General features: G+C 47.2%; 4 protein-coding genes across 4 annotated transcripts; all 4 read right to left on the bottom strand.

The window, feature by feature from the left end:
- Positions 1–1,346: 1,346 nt before the first annotated feature.
- On the bottom strand, positions 1,347–3,403 carry DEU56DRAFT_915717 (uncharacterized protein; the record flags this gene model as incomplete). The annotated part of the gene is made up of 12 exons (XM_041357778.1): positions 1,347–1,583; positions 1,648–1,797; positions 1,848–1,927; positions 1,982–2,261; positions 2,314–2,355; positions 2,419–2,454; positions 2,525–2,560; positions 2,616–2,681; positions 2,745–2,858; positions 2,917–3,116; positions 3,167–3,226; positions 3,283–3,403. The coding sequence occupies 12 exons, from the start codon at positions 3,401–3,403 to the stop codon at positions 1,347–1,349; spliced, it is 1,422 nt and encodes a 473-aa protein (XP_041205350.1).
- Positions 3,404–3,939: 536 nt separating this feature from the next.
- Positions 3,940–5,559, bottom strand: DEU56DRAFT_915716 (uncharacterized protein; the record flags this gene model as incomplete). The annotated part of the gene is made up of 5 exons (XM_041357777.1): positions 3,940–4,323; positions 4,373–4,608; positions 4,664–5,096; positions 5,131–5,255; positions 5,325–5,559. 5 exons carry the CDS (start codon positions 5,557–5,559, stop codon positions 3,940–3,942), a joined length of 1,413 nt encoding a protein of 470 aa, XP_041205349.1.
- A 658-nt stretch (positions 5,560–6,217) lies between these two features.
- Positions 6,218–7,533, bottom strand: DEU56DRAFT_915715 (uncharacterized protein; the record flags this gene model as incomplete). Its single annotated transcript, XM_041357776.1, has 2 exons — positions 6,218–6,584; positions 6,656–7,533. 2 exons carry the CDS (start codon positions 7,531–7,533, stop codon positions 6,218–6,220), a joined length of 1,245 nt encoding a protein of 414 aa, XP_041205348.1.
- Positions 7,534–7,767: 234 nt separating this feature from the next.
- DEU56DRAFT_872775 (uncharacterized protein) lies at positions 7,768–13,974 on the bottom strand (the record flags this gene model as incomplete). Its single annotated transcript, XM_041355811.1, has 13 exons — positions 7,768–7,991; positions 8,064–8,114; positions 8,177–8,354; positions 8,379–9,093; positions 9,760–9,775; positions 9,883–10,138; positions 11,270–11,311; positions 11,452–11,751; positions 12,437–12,472; positions 12,526–12,676; positions 12,734–12,816; positions 12,866–13,050; positions 13,761–13,974. The coding sequence occupies 13 exons, from the start codon at positions 13,972–13,974 to the stop codon at positions 7,768–7,770; spliced, it is 2,451 nt and encodes an 816-aa protein (XP_041205347.1).
- Between the last annotated feature and the right edge of the window lie 1,137 nt (positions 13,975–15,111).

The raw sequence follows: 15,111 nt of genomic DNA, 5'->3' as shown, positions 1-15,111 counted from the left end.
TTTGCTCGCTGTAAATTTTTTTTAGGTTTGGTTCACATTCGAACGTGAAAATAATCGGACCTGACCATTCCGAACCGTTCACAAAGGTCCAGTTTGGGGTTCGTTGAGTCTGGTAGAACCGGACCTAGGTCCAGTTCTTGGTTTTCGCTCATCCCTCTGTGAACCTGACCGAACTGGACCACGGCAGCACTAGCTGAACTGGTTGCCGGTGAAATTGAACTTTGAGGGAGACTTGCTGGCCTTCCACAAGAGCGTGGCATACACCTATGTAGAGTTTAAAAGTCCAGTTGCAAGACCGAAAAAAGACCGCAACCGGACCGAAACCGGACCGAAAAAGACCGGACCTCGGTTGCCAGTTGCCTCAGGTCCAGAAAAGTCCGGTTGCAGTTGCCTAACTTTTGCGAAAAATGAAAGACCGGTCTCAACCGGTCCATTGTGGGACCGGTTGCCTATATGTGGGTAGTGCTCACTTAGGCGATTCTATCGGTGGTCTGATCTTCAAAATCGGTTGAGATTTGGGAAAGTTACAAGCATTTTAAGAATGGCTCGTATAAATCTGTGGGGTGTGTTTTTAGGCTTGTTGGCACTGAACCAGGGATTGATTTCCAAGCTTAAAAACCTTTACCAGTGTGTTCGTAGACATCAAAAATGGTATGGAACATCAAATTTAGATAACTCTTGATGATTTATCATGCTCCAAGACTAGCACAAAGATCAGACATGTTAGAACAGCAAGTCAAAATCAGTCAAAATCACTGATTGGCTCATAACTTACCCAAACCTTGAGTGTTCGACAAGATACGAGTAGCTATAGTATCGCCTTGACTAGCAGCACATATTTCGTCAAGACACCTAACCCTTATAACAACTTTTATTTTTCAAAGACAAGCCTGATAACGATTTTTTGTCAAGCTTATATCTTGCTTATATCTTACCCTATTGACAAGATAAGATTAGCTATAGTATCGCCTTGACTAGCAGCACATATTTCGTCAAGAAACTTAAGCATAGTAATGACATTTCATATTTGACTCACATGCAGGGCAGAGTTTAGGAACCCTTTTTTATAATGCTCATATCTTGCTCAGATCTTAACCGTTTACTACAAAAATTAGACCGTTGGAATCGTGGGAAGGGGTACTACACTGCCACAGGACCGGTTGTGGTGGCAACCGGTCTAAAACCGGTTGCAGGACCGCAAAGGACCACAAACATCGGTCTTTACGGGTCCAGTCCAGGTTCACTGATATCGTGGGAATAAAAAGACTGGTCCTGGTCCGGTTGCCTCCAAATAAGGCAAAAGACCGGACTTAACCGGACTTTTAAACTCTACACCTATGCACTTGTTAATACACGGACTGTGAGTAGATTGAGAACCGAAAATATACCGAAGTACTGGTCAATGCGACCATTGGAATCGTCACCTCAGGCCGCTGGGCCTTGTTGCCTGAGATCTCCTTGAAACGGTCTGCAAATTTCACACCAACCGACTTTGGCCCATTGAAGTAGCGCCCCTTCATTAAGTAAGGCAATATATCTGCAGAGTACGGTTTTGCTGCCTGCGGAATAGGGACATTTTTCTCCTGGAGAAGGAAACCACGTGTGACACTGAATAAGTAACATAAAACATGAAATATAGAAACCTACATCAAAATGCTGCGCAAAATGATATACATGGCTCGCCAGCAAAGCCTTGGAAGTATCAATACAGTCGGGACCAAGACGGTAATAGGCTGTCACTTGTGCACAAGTGTCATCCTTCAATTCGGTACGAAAAAGCGGCACTCGAGCCTCAACCTGCATGTGATCATTGTTATAATAGTACTCTTTTAAAAATAATGACATACCAGAGTTGAAAGCACAGATGTGTACGAGTCATCAGTCTTGAGGCGATGCTGAATGGGTAGAACACCACACGTGCGAGCTGCTGTTGAGAGCGTGTCTCATGTGAATCGATTTTTTTCAGTGAGCTCTGGATAACCATCGACAAAGGTCATATGAACCTTTGCCTCAAGTATCGCTCGTTGGACGACACGACAGGTGTCGCTAGTTTGATCCATCAGCTTTAACTTTCCTGCGTTTGCACTCCGTACAAGTTTGGGCTCTTCACGATGGCCGCTATCGTCGTCGTCATCGTCTACTACGATAAAGTCGTCCTTTGGAGACTCGTGTTCACTGTGGTCGTCTGGCATGGCCTTGAGTCCTTCCGAGTTCTCTGATGCGATGACTCCATCATTGGAATCATCTGCCCAGGTTGGAGTCTGCAGTGTGTGACTTCAATTACAGCAAGAAGCATGAGAAAAGCGAACTCACCTCATTTGCTCGTTTACGATCACACGCGGAATGAGTCTTTGCCTGTTGAGCGCATCAGTCAATGATCATCATTTTCAGCATGGATGGCATCAAACGTCAACTTACCTTGATATGGCCATGTGCATTAAACTGAGTTTTTGCCTGTTGAGGGGCATCAGTAAAGCATCGTTTATGATTTTCAGCGTAGATGACAATTGAGGGAACAACTGACCCTGGTTTGATCATGCGTGGACTGGGATTTTGCCTGCTGAAGGAATCAGTCAAGCATTTTCAGCATGGATGGCATTGAGGAATAAACTTACCCTGGAAGCCACAGGAGCCCGTGGTTGGGCCGACAAGAAGGGGAATGGTTCAGCAGTCTGCCTCACCTATGAGGCGCAAGTTGTTCAGCATAGATGACACTGTACTTCCAGGATGAAGACTCAACTGACCTTGGTAGCCACAGGAGCGCTCATCAATTTTGATGTAGCTGCTTGACTCGGAGGCCAGGTTGGTTTTGTCAGTGGGAAATCGAGCTTTTCGGCCTCTGAGACAAATTTTGGTACCTGAGGGGTATCAATTGAAGTTGTGGTTAGCAGTAATGTAAACAGTAACTGTACTTACTTCTGCTGACAGGAACTTCACGATAGATTCGGCCTCATCTGAGTCGTCGGCATCTTCCTCGTCATCCGCTTCCGAGTCGCAGCCAGGTTGAAAGTCAGATATCTCCTCAGGTTCATCACCTAAAAATGCATCGTCGATGCTACAAGGCATGTCTTTGGAGGCGTGACATGAAGTCGGCTTCCGTTTGGTTTCTTTTCGTGCTGAAAATACAGATGACCACTGAACCAATTTGACAGTATAAAACGCTGACCTTTCTTTGGTGGCGGCCCGTGCTTGGTAATGCTTGTGCTGCCTTCATCGATGTTGAACTCTGTGGGTGGTCACTTCACTGCATACTAGTTAGTGTGCAGTAACAGTCACGCTTACCTCGATGCTTTCTAGTAGAAGCCTGTGGGATTGCTGGATGAGTGATACCCCCGGTGGTGGTGTCCGTGCAAGGTTTCTTTTGCGCAGGTGGATTGCAGCATTTCTTGGGCTCTTCGGGCATGCTGGGGTGCTGTCGCTTTTGGCTCATGCCAATCCTCCAGACTAGCACAACAGACAATAAGCCCTGGTTTATTCCGAATCCAATAATGTAGAGAGAACTTACCTGTGTTGTCCATCACCTTTTGCTTCGCGGCTCAAATGCCTGTCATAGTAATATTGATTTCCTAGATTCGTGAATGGTGGTGCGCGTGTAGTGAGAACTTACCCCGACCAGATGTGCTTTCGCTCGTCATGCTAAAACAAAACCAATGAGTGTATAGATTTAAAAGAATGTGTGGGGGATACATAGCTATCTGCGGGCTGAGCTGATTTATAGTAGTAGCTAGTGCTGAACCCTACTTTTGAGTGTCTCTTTTGGACTCGGTCAGGTACGTACATTCTTTGGGTTAAATATGGGAGCCAGATCCTGTATATTAATTCCGTGAGGCTCATGACATAAAATATAGTCTGCGCATGAGGACTGCATGAACGATGCGCACATACTGTCAGATGAAAGTCCTTTGAAGGTCCAGTACAGTGTGATAATCCTAGAAGCTACTACAATGTCAACAATACGTCAAGCGGTGCCAATATGTTTGTGGACCATTGCTGATAGCTCCCAATCCTAAAAGTGTAAGATTTGTAATTGTCAAATGTAACCTTCTGCACACCATGAAGACCTTGAATGTACTGAAGAATTGCAAGGAACATGTTGCTCACATCAAGCTGTGAGTGTGTGATAGTAACGGGCGGATGTAACATTTGCTCAAACAATATCAGCTTCATGATGGCCCCAAAAGCAGCAAATATCGAGTTGAAATCTTTCAGTGGGTTGGTGATGCAATCCGAAATGCCGGTGTTGCTGCACCACACAAAACGGATGACCATGCGTAATATGAACGAATTGTTGAGCACGCCATCCAAGATCGTTACGTCCCTGGCCTGAACTAACATTAAATTACGAAACGAGGAAGGAAGGAATACAACGTACACTATTGACAGTGAATTGATGCATGAACACAAGAGGGCGACGTTGATCGTTGATCACCACATCTATGACACGCCTCCGGAATTCGTCAGGGACGACGTTAGAACCTTGAGGGGGGTATATGTCGAAGCCGAACAGGGCACAGACCCGCACGAGCTTCACCAGATTGGTGAACATGGTGGTCCATGCCCCCATCAGCTGTTGACGCTGATTCGCCGTTGTTGGATTGGAAACATGGACTAAAAAAATAAAAGTGTGAGTTCCAAACTCGGAATTAGATATTGGAAAACTTACCATGCATGCCAATGATGCCAGGAATCGCGTCCGCGATTGCGAGATTGACGACTGCTCGCTTCTGAGCATCGCTGCCCGCCATCGCATGCAATGTCAACCAATATTGGACAAGCTTGGTTTTTGCGCGAACTGTGATCTGCTTCTGTACGTCAGATGACACCCAGATGGTGACAGGTGCGACGGGCTGCTGAGGGGCAGGCTCTATGGAGATCACAATGGGGGCAATGGAGACAACGGGGGCAACGGAGACGGCGGGGGTAACAGAGACGGCGGGGGCAACAGAGTCGGCAGAAGTGGTGTGGGTGACCTGTTCAGTGTGGGTGGATGTTGCAGGGGCGGTGGGCAGATTTGCACAGAGCTGCAGCATTTGCGGGTCGATTGTAGCAATAGCTCTGCTGTGCCGTGAATTTGTGTTCCGGTGTAGGATATGGCGCTGAGATGTGTCGTGAGCGCTGCATTCTCTCGACGGTCCCCTGCAGTGCCCGGGGAGGTGGTAACGGATAGAGCACGTCAATCTCTTCTGAACGCAGGATCAGAGCAGGGACACTAGCACCAGCATGACTAGTTGATGGTCCACTGGTGCTGGCATAAGCTGTGAAATCAAAGAAAGCTTCAAATGCGAGATCAGTGAATTGAAAACCAGCAGCAAGATGATACTCACCACCAAATGCATTCCTATCCAGATTAAAGCCATCCTCATCTGCTGAGACTTCACCAAAATTCACAGGGATTCTGCACAACAATGGATCAGGATGCGACTGATTAGCTTGGCCAAGGCCAAACGAGTCATCTTGTGAGTATGCGGCTTCATCCTGAGGTCGATCGGGAATGTTCGATAGGCCTTGATCTGGGATATCATCAAAATTGAATGAAACTGGACCAGAATGCAGCTCCATGTCGAGGAGGGACAACACACCGCGCTAGGGATGGTGGGAGTCACTGAGGGAAGGGGGGGAGGAACCTGAATACTTCTATCTCGTGCATACCAGTGCCTACAAACGCATGTTAATTGACAAATAATGATTGAATTGAGTCCACTGAATCGTAGCTAAATGAATTGACTGATCAATGGGTAACACCTCAATTTGAAGATTTGTCACGCACAGATTTGGGGGTCACATTGAGCATCATATTGAAAAGTACATCACAAAAAGTTATCTAATACAAACACACAAAGTTATAAGACGTTCTGGGTTGAATAGGACAAAAAAATTGTGTCAGATCACCAAAGTGACAATACTTCATACAGGGCAATCGCAAATATCTGATCACTGCGGTGATCCTAATGGACACAACAATTCGAGAAGCTGGGACCAGAGAAGTCTGGAAGTGGGGGAAGAAGCGATGGTGCGGTAATAGTCACTAATAAAGCTGACACGAGGACTCCAAGAATAGCGAACAAGACATGTCCAAAAGCAGGCACAAAAAGTAGGGGATGAGAAACTACGCTGGTGAACAAAAAATGTCCAAAAGTGGACACAAAAAGTGGGATGAGAAACCATGTCAGCGTGGAAGTCATACACGAAACGAGGGTTTCACATACATTGATAATACTTAGTCATCTAAGCCTTCTGAGCCTGACTCGTCGAAGGCAAAGTCCGACGTACCCAGGTTCCCACCCCTCATTTCATCTGATTCATCAGATGTGACATCTGAGTCCTCGAGGGAGAAGGGTTCAGTAGTCTGAACCCCACTGAGAAAGCGGCGACGCAAGGGGAAGCATCCGGTAGATTGTGAGAGACATTGTGCGATACGTCTATCCAAAATCTTTGCAACTTGGTCGGTCTGGGCGCTGATGCTGTGGAGGATCTCGCATTCATCTTTATAGACGGCTTGAAGGTAATCTTTGTCATCATCAGCTTCCAGGCGACCACACTGATCGGGTGTGTATGGATGGGGGTCGGAAGGGATATGATGAGGCCTGAGCGGTCAAAATAATGGGTGCAAAGTTTTTCTGCACAAATGGAGTAGGCAAGAACGAAGCGACACCACGGTTGTTCTCGCATGATGAGGTACACCTTGGTGGTAGATCCACAATACACTGATAAATCAGGAGATGCAACAAAATTGCTGGAGGTGTGTTCCACGAAGCTCAAGACATCAACCCATCTCTTTTCCTCACGTTTGTTCATGTAATAGAACAGGGCGACATCGGGCTTCTGCGAGTTGTATAGGTCTGGTATGGGTGAGTTGGCAAACTCGGCAGACCAGTACCGCTCGATGGGCGAAATTTCATAGGGAAGTTTCTTCGCATATCCAGTTCGATTACGCAGGGCCCACTGAACAGCATGGAACAGGTACTGTAAGTCCCTCTCGGTCGAACTCTTTTTCTGTTTCCTCTTTGATCCTGCCTTTACACTGCCATTGAATTCATTGTCACTCCCGCTGTCGGTCCCTTGGGAGAAGATTGTTGAACCATGAGAATCCAAGGCCTCAAGTTCTGCACGCAAATCATCTGAGTCAACGATGTCTGTATCGGTGGTGTCCCTCCCTGAACCCTTGCTCTTTTTCCTGCGGCTGTAATTCCACTTGTTTTGTATGTATACAGATGCGCCGTCCTTCTTGTGGTACCTGATCTTTTTGACGTGATGATTTTGGAAGGTTGATACGGGGATGAGCGCACGGAAAATGGAGTCGGTAAACTTCATCTGGGCAAGGCCAGACTCATCAATGACATGGCCATCAAGCTCTGCCCTCAAAAGGCCCTTGACAGTATTAACTGTGCGTCCGCCTACAGGTGGGAAGCCCGCAGAGCTGAGTGATGCCCCACAAAGGTAAGTGTCGAATGAAGTGGCGCCAGGAAGTTTGAGTGACGAGGTTGTCGTCATTGGTGGTTCACCACTGGCTGATGAGTCTGAACTGGAAGACATGCTGTGGAATGGTGTCTGGTAGGAGATTTGCCAGTGTGCGATGTATCTGACTACTGAATACTAGCAGTGTCTGTGCAGCCTGCACAAGTGTGCACAGGCGTGCACGGGTGTTGACGGCCTTGTTGGGATTCACACCCTGGTGTCGGCTTTGTCAGGACTCACATTCATACTACTCAAATCAACCGATTTCACTTGTTGTAATTCTTTTTGACTAGTGGGGTACAGTAAAGGTATCTATCCTTGCGAGAGGGCAGCATATATCTGTTTGTCAAAGTACTTGTTTAAGAAAAAAGATGAATGGTAATGAGCAGAATTTGCCTTTGTCAACCACGCATCTGCCGCATGACCTAGTTGAGGAATGATATGAACGAATGCACGAAGTTGACTAAGGGGAACTATGTCACCCACTGGCGCGCCATTGGCATGTTTACAGCGTTTCAATATGTGCATCTCGGTGACTGGATCAACCGCACCCATTTTGAAACTACGCACGTAGCACAAATATTGATCTCGCCATGTGATTTATGAACCTCGCCGGGGAACTGGGCGCATTATGAGCTGCAATTCGCAGACACGGTGCCCTTCAAAAAAGGGGGGATGTGTCAACGATGAGCGAGATTGGTATCACAATAAACAAACTCACCCGTCAACCCCGACTTAGGCCAATCATAGGCTCGATCAATATTGACGAGGACAGCATCCCAGCGGCCTTTTGGCCACCCACTCCCAGGAGATGGAGGGAAGGCATGCACAGTCTGTGCGGGTAAGATAATGCTGGCGTCGTAGAAGGAAACTTGTTGCAAGCGAACAGTATGCCATATCTGGATACGTTCAAAAGGATGAACTGAGGGACGGTCAATTAGCTGTCTCCTTTGAACCCCCAACCCATGACCTGTTTCTCCGTTCCTCGTGTCACGTTGCAAGAAGTCGGAAAGAACCTCGCATAAATCTGGTATGTTGAAGTCATTGGCAACCTCGTCGATTTTCAACCCTGTGCGAGTAGGGTCAAAATTGAGATGAATAGTGGTGGAGGCAGCAACAAATGTCCGAGGAGGGTGAGAAATGTTATCGCATCTCGTGGCAACCAACTTCTTTGCTTTGGTAAAGTAGTTAGTGGTGATGCGGGTTTGGTTCAGCTGTGCTAAGAGCGCAGTACGCGGGTCCATCGGTTCATCACAATCTCCATCGTCTTCCTCGTCTTCCTCGTCGTCCTCGTCCTCAAAGAATTCTTCTGAGTTAGAATCAGCGCAAGTACTCTTCAGTGTCGTAGCAATTGCGAAACGTCGCAGCTTCTCCTGGCAATCTAAATAACGACAAATTTGAGGATCATAGTCGTTGTTATTGGTGTGCCACGCAGGGTCCTTAATCTCAGAAATGTGAGCGTGCTCAGTGGTGTCTGCGGACCATTGAATGAGGGCGCCAACTTTGCGTGAGCTGGCAGTGATGCTCTGCATAAGTTCGAGCTTCAGTATGAACCAGTTGTCGATAGGCTTCTTCGTCCCCATCCGAGCCCCTAAGGAGATGATAACATCTTTGTTTTCATGAAAGATCAAAAGCGATCTATCAATACGCGTGTTAAGACCGTGTCCAACGGGTCGGACCGGAGGGGCTTAGCTTCAGCTCGTGCGCTGCGCTCTTTACCCGAGTACGGGCCCCTAATTTACAGGGGGGTGGATATCGTCGGCCGAAGGGTATGGACGGGCCGGACGAAAGAGGGAAGACTACCCGAGACTTCGTCCGGGTAGAAACTAACAAGGTATAGACTACCCGAAGGTAGAGGCGGAGGTATTTAGCCTTAGGGATATAATCCCGAGGCTCGGAGGATCGGACTAGGATAATAATCCTAATAGCCGAGAGGACACGAGGATTGAACAGAGTCTAAGTTAATATTCGAACTGAGGAAATACTACGGGTTACAAAGGGTTTATATACTGTAGTGTATCTGACGGGTTTCCAGCCGAAGCGCAGTCTTCGGATCAGAGGGCTATGTAGAAAATGTACTAACGGATATGAACTGCTGCGGACGATTGAGAATGGAGCCGGAGATTAAATGAAACAGGGGGGACAAGTTAAATGAAAGGGAAATGAATAGACTAACGGACAGATCAGAATGAACCCGGATATTAACTGTCAGAAGGACCCAGGCGTATAGGGGCATCAAGAAGCATATACAAATGGGGACACGGGGAAATGAATTCTAGAACAGACCCGAGAGAACGGACGGACCGGACCGGACAAGAAGCTTCAGGTACGGAATATGACAATGCGCCAGTAAATTCTCATCAGGCGAAGGAGACTGTGCCATGTACCGGACATCCATAAGAGCACAGATTGCAATCACAAATCAACGAGGAGCTGCACCAGCGATCAGGCCAACATCATAACGCTGGAGATCTTGGTGCACTCTGCCCGTGACTTGCTTCAATTTCGAAATCCCACCACAAAAGTGGTGATAGCCCGTAGTAGGCTGCAAAATTGATATGCGAAAATCCAATTCCTGCGCTCCAACAACTGTAAGGCACCATTGGAGGTCGTGATCATAAAACCCCTTGTGCCAGTGATGCAAAGGTTCGGGCGTCAAGAAGACTGAAGGATCAGTGAGCGGCTAGAGTTTAAAAGTCCAGTTGCAAAATCGAAAAAAGACCGCAACCGGACCGAAAAAGACCGGACCTCGGTTGCCGGTTGCCTCAGGTCCAGGAAGGTCCGGTTGCAGTTGCCGGTCCAAGACCGGTTTCAACCGGTCTTTTTGGGATCGGTTGCCTATATGTGGGTAGTACTCATCTAGGCGATTCTATCGGTGGTCTGATCTTCAAAATCAGTTGAGATTTGGGAAAGTTACAAGCATTTTAAGAATGGCTCGTATAAATCTGTGGGGTGTGTTTTTACACTTGTTGGCACTGAACCAGGGATTGATTTCCAAGCTTAAAAACCTTTACCAGTGTGTTCATAGACCTCAAAAATGGTATGGAACATCAAATTTAGATAACTCTTGATGATTATCATGCTCCAAGACTAGCACAAAGATCAGACGTGTTAGAACGGCAAGTCAAAATCAGTCAAAATCACCGATTGGCTCATAACTTACCCAAACCTTGAGTGTTCAACAAGATATGAGTAGCTATAGACTTGCCTAGACTAGGACTACAATTAACATTAAGACACCTAAGCCTTACGACAACTTTTATTTTTCAAAGACAAGCCTGATAACGATTTTTTGTCAAGCTTATATCTTGCTTATATCTTACCCTATTGACAAGATAAGATTAGCTATAGTATCGCCTTGACTAGCAGCACATATTTCGTCAAGAAGCCTAAGCATGGTAATGACATTTCATATTTGACTCACGTACAGGGCAGATTTTGGGAACCCTTTTTTATAATGCTCATATCTTGCTCAGATCTTAACCGTTTACTACAACAATTAGACCGTTGGAATCGTGGGAAGGGGTACTACACTGCCACAGGACTGGTTGTGGTGGCAACCGGTCTAAAACCGGTTGCAGGACCGCAAAGGACCACAAACATCGGTCTTTACGGGTCCAGTCCAGGTTCACTGATATCGTGGGAATAAAAAGACTGGTCCTGGTCCGGTTGCCTCCAAATAAGTCAAAAGACCGGACTAGACCGGACTTTTAAACTCTATGAGTGGCCAGTCCGCCCAGAAAGGAGAATGGACACCATTTAGTCGGTATTGCTCGCATGCTTAGATGTAAGCTTCAAGGTCATGAGGATCAACCTTGATGCTATTGAGCTGTGCCAGGGTGATGGAGCGCGTGCGCTCGGGATGACGAAAAGCGTCCCCAAACTCCAGATACGATGCCAAGGTAAACAGCGAAGTTTTCCCGCACATGCATGCAAGCATACATGCCTCTGGGGTGTCGACAATTATGCTGCAAGAGGCGTAAAACAGTGGCACACGTTTCCCGCCAGGTCGGACATCATGATTCCGATTTCAGTGGCTTTCATTAAGGGCTTCAACACTATGGAAAGGCATTCGTGCATGAGGCGATCTTCTAGCATACCCCGCATCCATGGCTTTGAATGCAAATACTGCGGGATAGGGAGGAGAGCCGTAAGCAGAAAGGCTCTGGATGAGAGCTTGGTGTGAGTGTTCATGTGAATGTTAGTGAGGCCTAACAGGAGTGGATGAGCGACCCTGGCACCAGTCATATTGGTGATATTCATTTTGTCTGAAGAGAGTACTGTCATATTCCGTACCTGAAGCTTCTCGTCCGGTCCGGTCCGGTCCGTCCGTTCTCTCGGTTCCATTCTAGAATTCATTTCCCCGTGTCCCCATTTGTATATGCTTCTTGATGCCCCTATACGCCCGGATCCTTCTGACAGTTAATATCCGGGTTCATTCTGATCCGTCCGTTAATCTATTCATTTTTCTTTCATTTAACTTGTCCCCCCTGTTTCATTTAATCTCCGGCTCCATTCTCGATCGTCCGCAGCAGTTCATATCCGTTAGTACATTTTCTACATAGCCCTCTGATCCGAAGACTGCGCTTCGGCCGGACGTCCGTCGGATACCTTATAGTATATAAACCCCTTGTAACCCGTAGTATATCCTCAGTTCGAATATCATCTTAGACTCAGTTCATTCCTCGTGTTCCCTCGGCTCTTAGGATTGTCTTTCTAGTCCGACCCTCCGAGCCTCGGGATTATATCCCTAAGGCTAAATCCCTCCGCTTCTACCTTCGGGTAGTCTGTACCTTGTTAGTTTCTACCCGGACGAAGTCTCGGGTAGTCTTCTCTCTCTTGTCCGGCCCGTCTATACCCTTCGGCCGACGATATCCAACCCCCTGTAAATTAGGGGCACGTACTCGGGTAAAGAGCGCAGCGCACGAGCTGAAGCTAAGCCCCTCCGGTCCGACCCGTTGAACACGGTCTTAACAAGTACAGTGCCTAGGACTGTCGCACCTCCGGGAAGCTGGTCCTGCAGTCCTTATGATGAGACGACACGAATAGTTAGATGCAAACCGTACATACCTGGATTTCCCAAGCAGAGTCGCCTGTCAACCACTCTGAGTATACACGAAGAAGCCGCGCTGATGTCGTGTAAACGCAGTGAGGAACAAAATCGAGCTGGTCGTGAAAAAGGGGATTACTGAAGAGACTTTCCAGACATTCCACGGGATCCCTCCAAAACAATCAGATAGGAGTTTTTGTGGGATTGAGCGAAGGAACAGTTCGACACTTCCAGCTTGGTCCCTTCGGCAGCATCTCAGCACGGCTTCGCAACTCTTTAGCGTTGCGGAATGACAATTTCAACCGATGGATCTGCACGATAATGTCAGAAAGCACCAGCACTTGTGAAAAGGACACGCACCATAGGGAGTTCCAGAAACTGGTTGATTGCTGCCATACTGAGGGGAAAACGCCGGAGAAAATCAGCGACCTCCCACTCTTCCCTTGATGCAAAAGGGTAGAACAGGTTTTCCTTCCTGCATTCTGCATACTCATCAGCGTCAAACAGATCCAGAAAGGTCACACCGTCCCCAGCATAACAAGTCCCTGCGCCCTCATACACCTCCACCTCTGATGACTCTCCTTCGTCCTCGAAATGGGCTCCATCAAAGTCAACGCTCAGCGTGTTATCTTCAGCACTGAATTGCGGGAAAATCACTTTGGACGACGTTGATTGAAGTTGATTGTTTCGAGATTGCTGCGGCGGTTCCAGCTCTACAAAACGCAAGATATCGACCATATCACGAGCGGAACTGTGGCACGACGTTCGGGGCTGACTGAGGTGTTGAGTGACACTGGATTCCTTGGTGAATAACTTTCCGCACTTTGGACAAGTTGACACCATAGTATGATTGACAGATACTGAGATAGCGGGCAGCAAATGAATTCATCTCGGTTCGAGTAAGTCTCACACCGTTCACTCAGCTCTCACATATCGCATCATTGTACTGAATATTGTCCATATTGCTGCTACAGTGCTCGTGATGCCAAAATCCAACGTCAATACTGTGGCCCTTCCGTACCATCTCTGGGCCTCTTGCAATTCTGGAGTTTCTTCCCGAGGTTCCTCTTACAACTCTAGAGCTTCTTCTCGAAGTTCCTCTCACAGTTCGGAAAATTCTCTGCATTTCCCATCCTCTCGCCATCATCCTGACTGCTCTCTGTATCCTCAGTCCGGACAGAGTCTACAATGTTCATATTCCCTGTCACGATTGCAGCTGATCAAGGAGGAAGACGACTTCCCCACATTGATGCACCTTGTGAGTTATCCACCGATTTCAATGCTTCGTCACTCTTACATGCTTTCGGTACTGGCAGGAACGAGACTCCACATCGTTTGAAGAGGAAGATGATCACTCTGACCTCGCACTCGAAGCAGCTAAAGCCAAACGCAAAGTTTGCCAGGCTCGAAAGCTGCTGGCGGAGTGTATTTTGGAGCACCATAAGATACTTACACATCTCTGCCGCCATCGTGCAGAGGACACAAATTCGCGTTTATTGTTAGCTGACCTCAATGTCGGGCGCATGCATCTAGAGCGCAGAAAAGATAATATCACGACATATATTCAAGCATAATTGACAGTAAGTGCCCAGTTTGGGAGTGTTCTTGTACCGCGCTGACACTGTCAATTGATTCAGCTTAAAAGTGTTGTATATACTTGTAACTAGTTTTCCTCTTTGCGCTTGTAAATAGCTTCAACAAAAGACCACATTTGTATTTTCTATATAAGCTATATCATTTGTACAGTTTGTACGTCTGTGCTACTGTGTGCTTGTCAAGCTTGTCAAGTTTGGTGCCAGTTGTTGGCTATTTGCTTGTGTTGTCTGCGCTGTGTGTATGGCCTTGTGTGTTCTTGTGCGCATTTGTCAATGATGTGGGAATTGTCACCAAATTGGTAGTTTGCTGATGGAAATAGAAATCCATCAGACAGACACTCAACTTGCTGGCTCTGTTTTGCTAAACTGCAAGCAGTCGCACGAAGAACAGAACCAAATGTCCTCAAAACCCCACATTGAACGTGAAGGCCATGTTCTCTGTCGAACGAGAGAGAGCAGTTGTCATCATGTGGATTTGAAGGATGTGGCATGTGTAAACATGTGAGACTCGAGTTAGTTTCTATAAAATAGATCCTAGCTGAGTATGTTCTGAGGATTCAAGGTGTTGGCTCCCAAGTTTATATATCTTTTCCATCTGGCCCGTGCGCAACACTCCCACGGCTCGCTCACGTGACGCTTCGCGCTCTGACGCGCCGTGTTACATTCTGCAGGCAAATCACCCCACTGTGTACATGTGTGCACCCCCGTTTATTTAAAGAATGTCCAATGATCTGTGGAAATTCATCATTATTTTTCTTACCGTTTGTTCGAGTCCGACCAGGGTAGTATTATCTGGCAGCCTGATTCTGGCCGACTCAGTATGGGGCAGACATGTCGTTCTTGGTGCGATTCTTTACCTCATCCGCAGACACGTTAATAGCGGGGAGAACAGCTTCATTTATCTCATTGACCGTCCGCAGATCATAAAGAGACAGTTCTTTTCCCTGCGTACAACGTACGCACGCGCACATCTCTACCCTGTTTCAGCCTTGCTCAAGTTCATCCTATTCC

The sequence above is a fragment of the Suillus clintonianus genome (assembly GCF_016758775.1).
Source record: "Suillus clintonianus strain FC179 chromosome Unknown DEU56scaffold_72, whole genome shotgun sequence".
Classification (NCBI taxonomy): Eukaryota; Fungi; Basidiomycota; class Agaricomycetes; order Boletales; family Suillaceae; genus Suillus; species Suillus clintonianus.
This window is presented reverse-complemented; position numbering and strand designations above follow the sequence as displayed.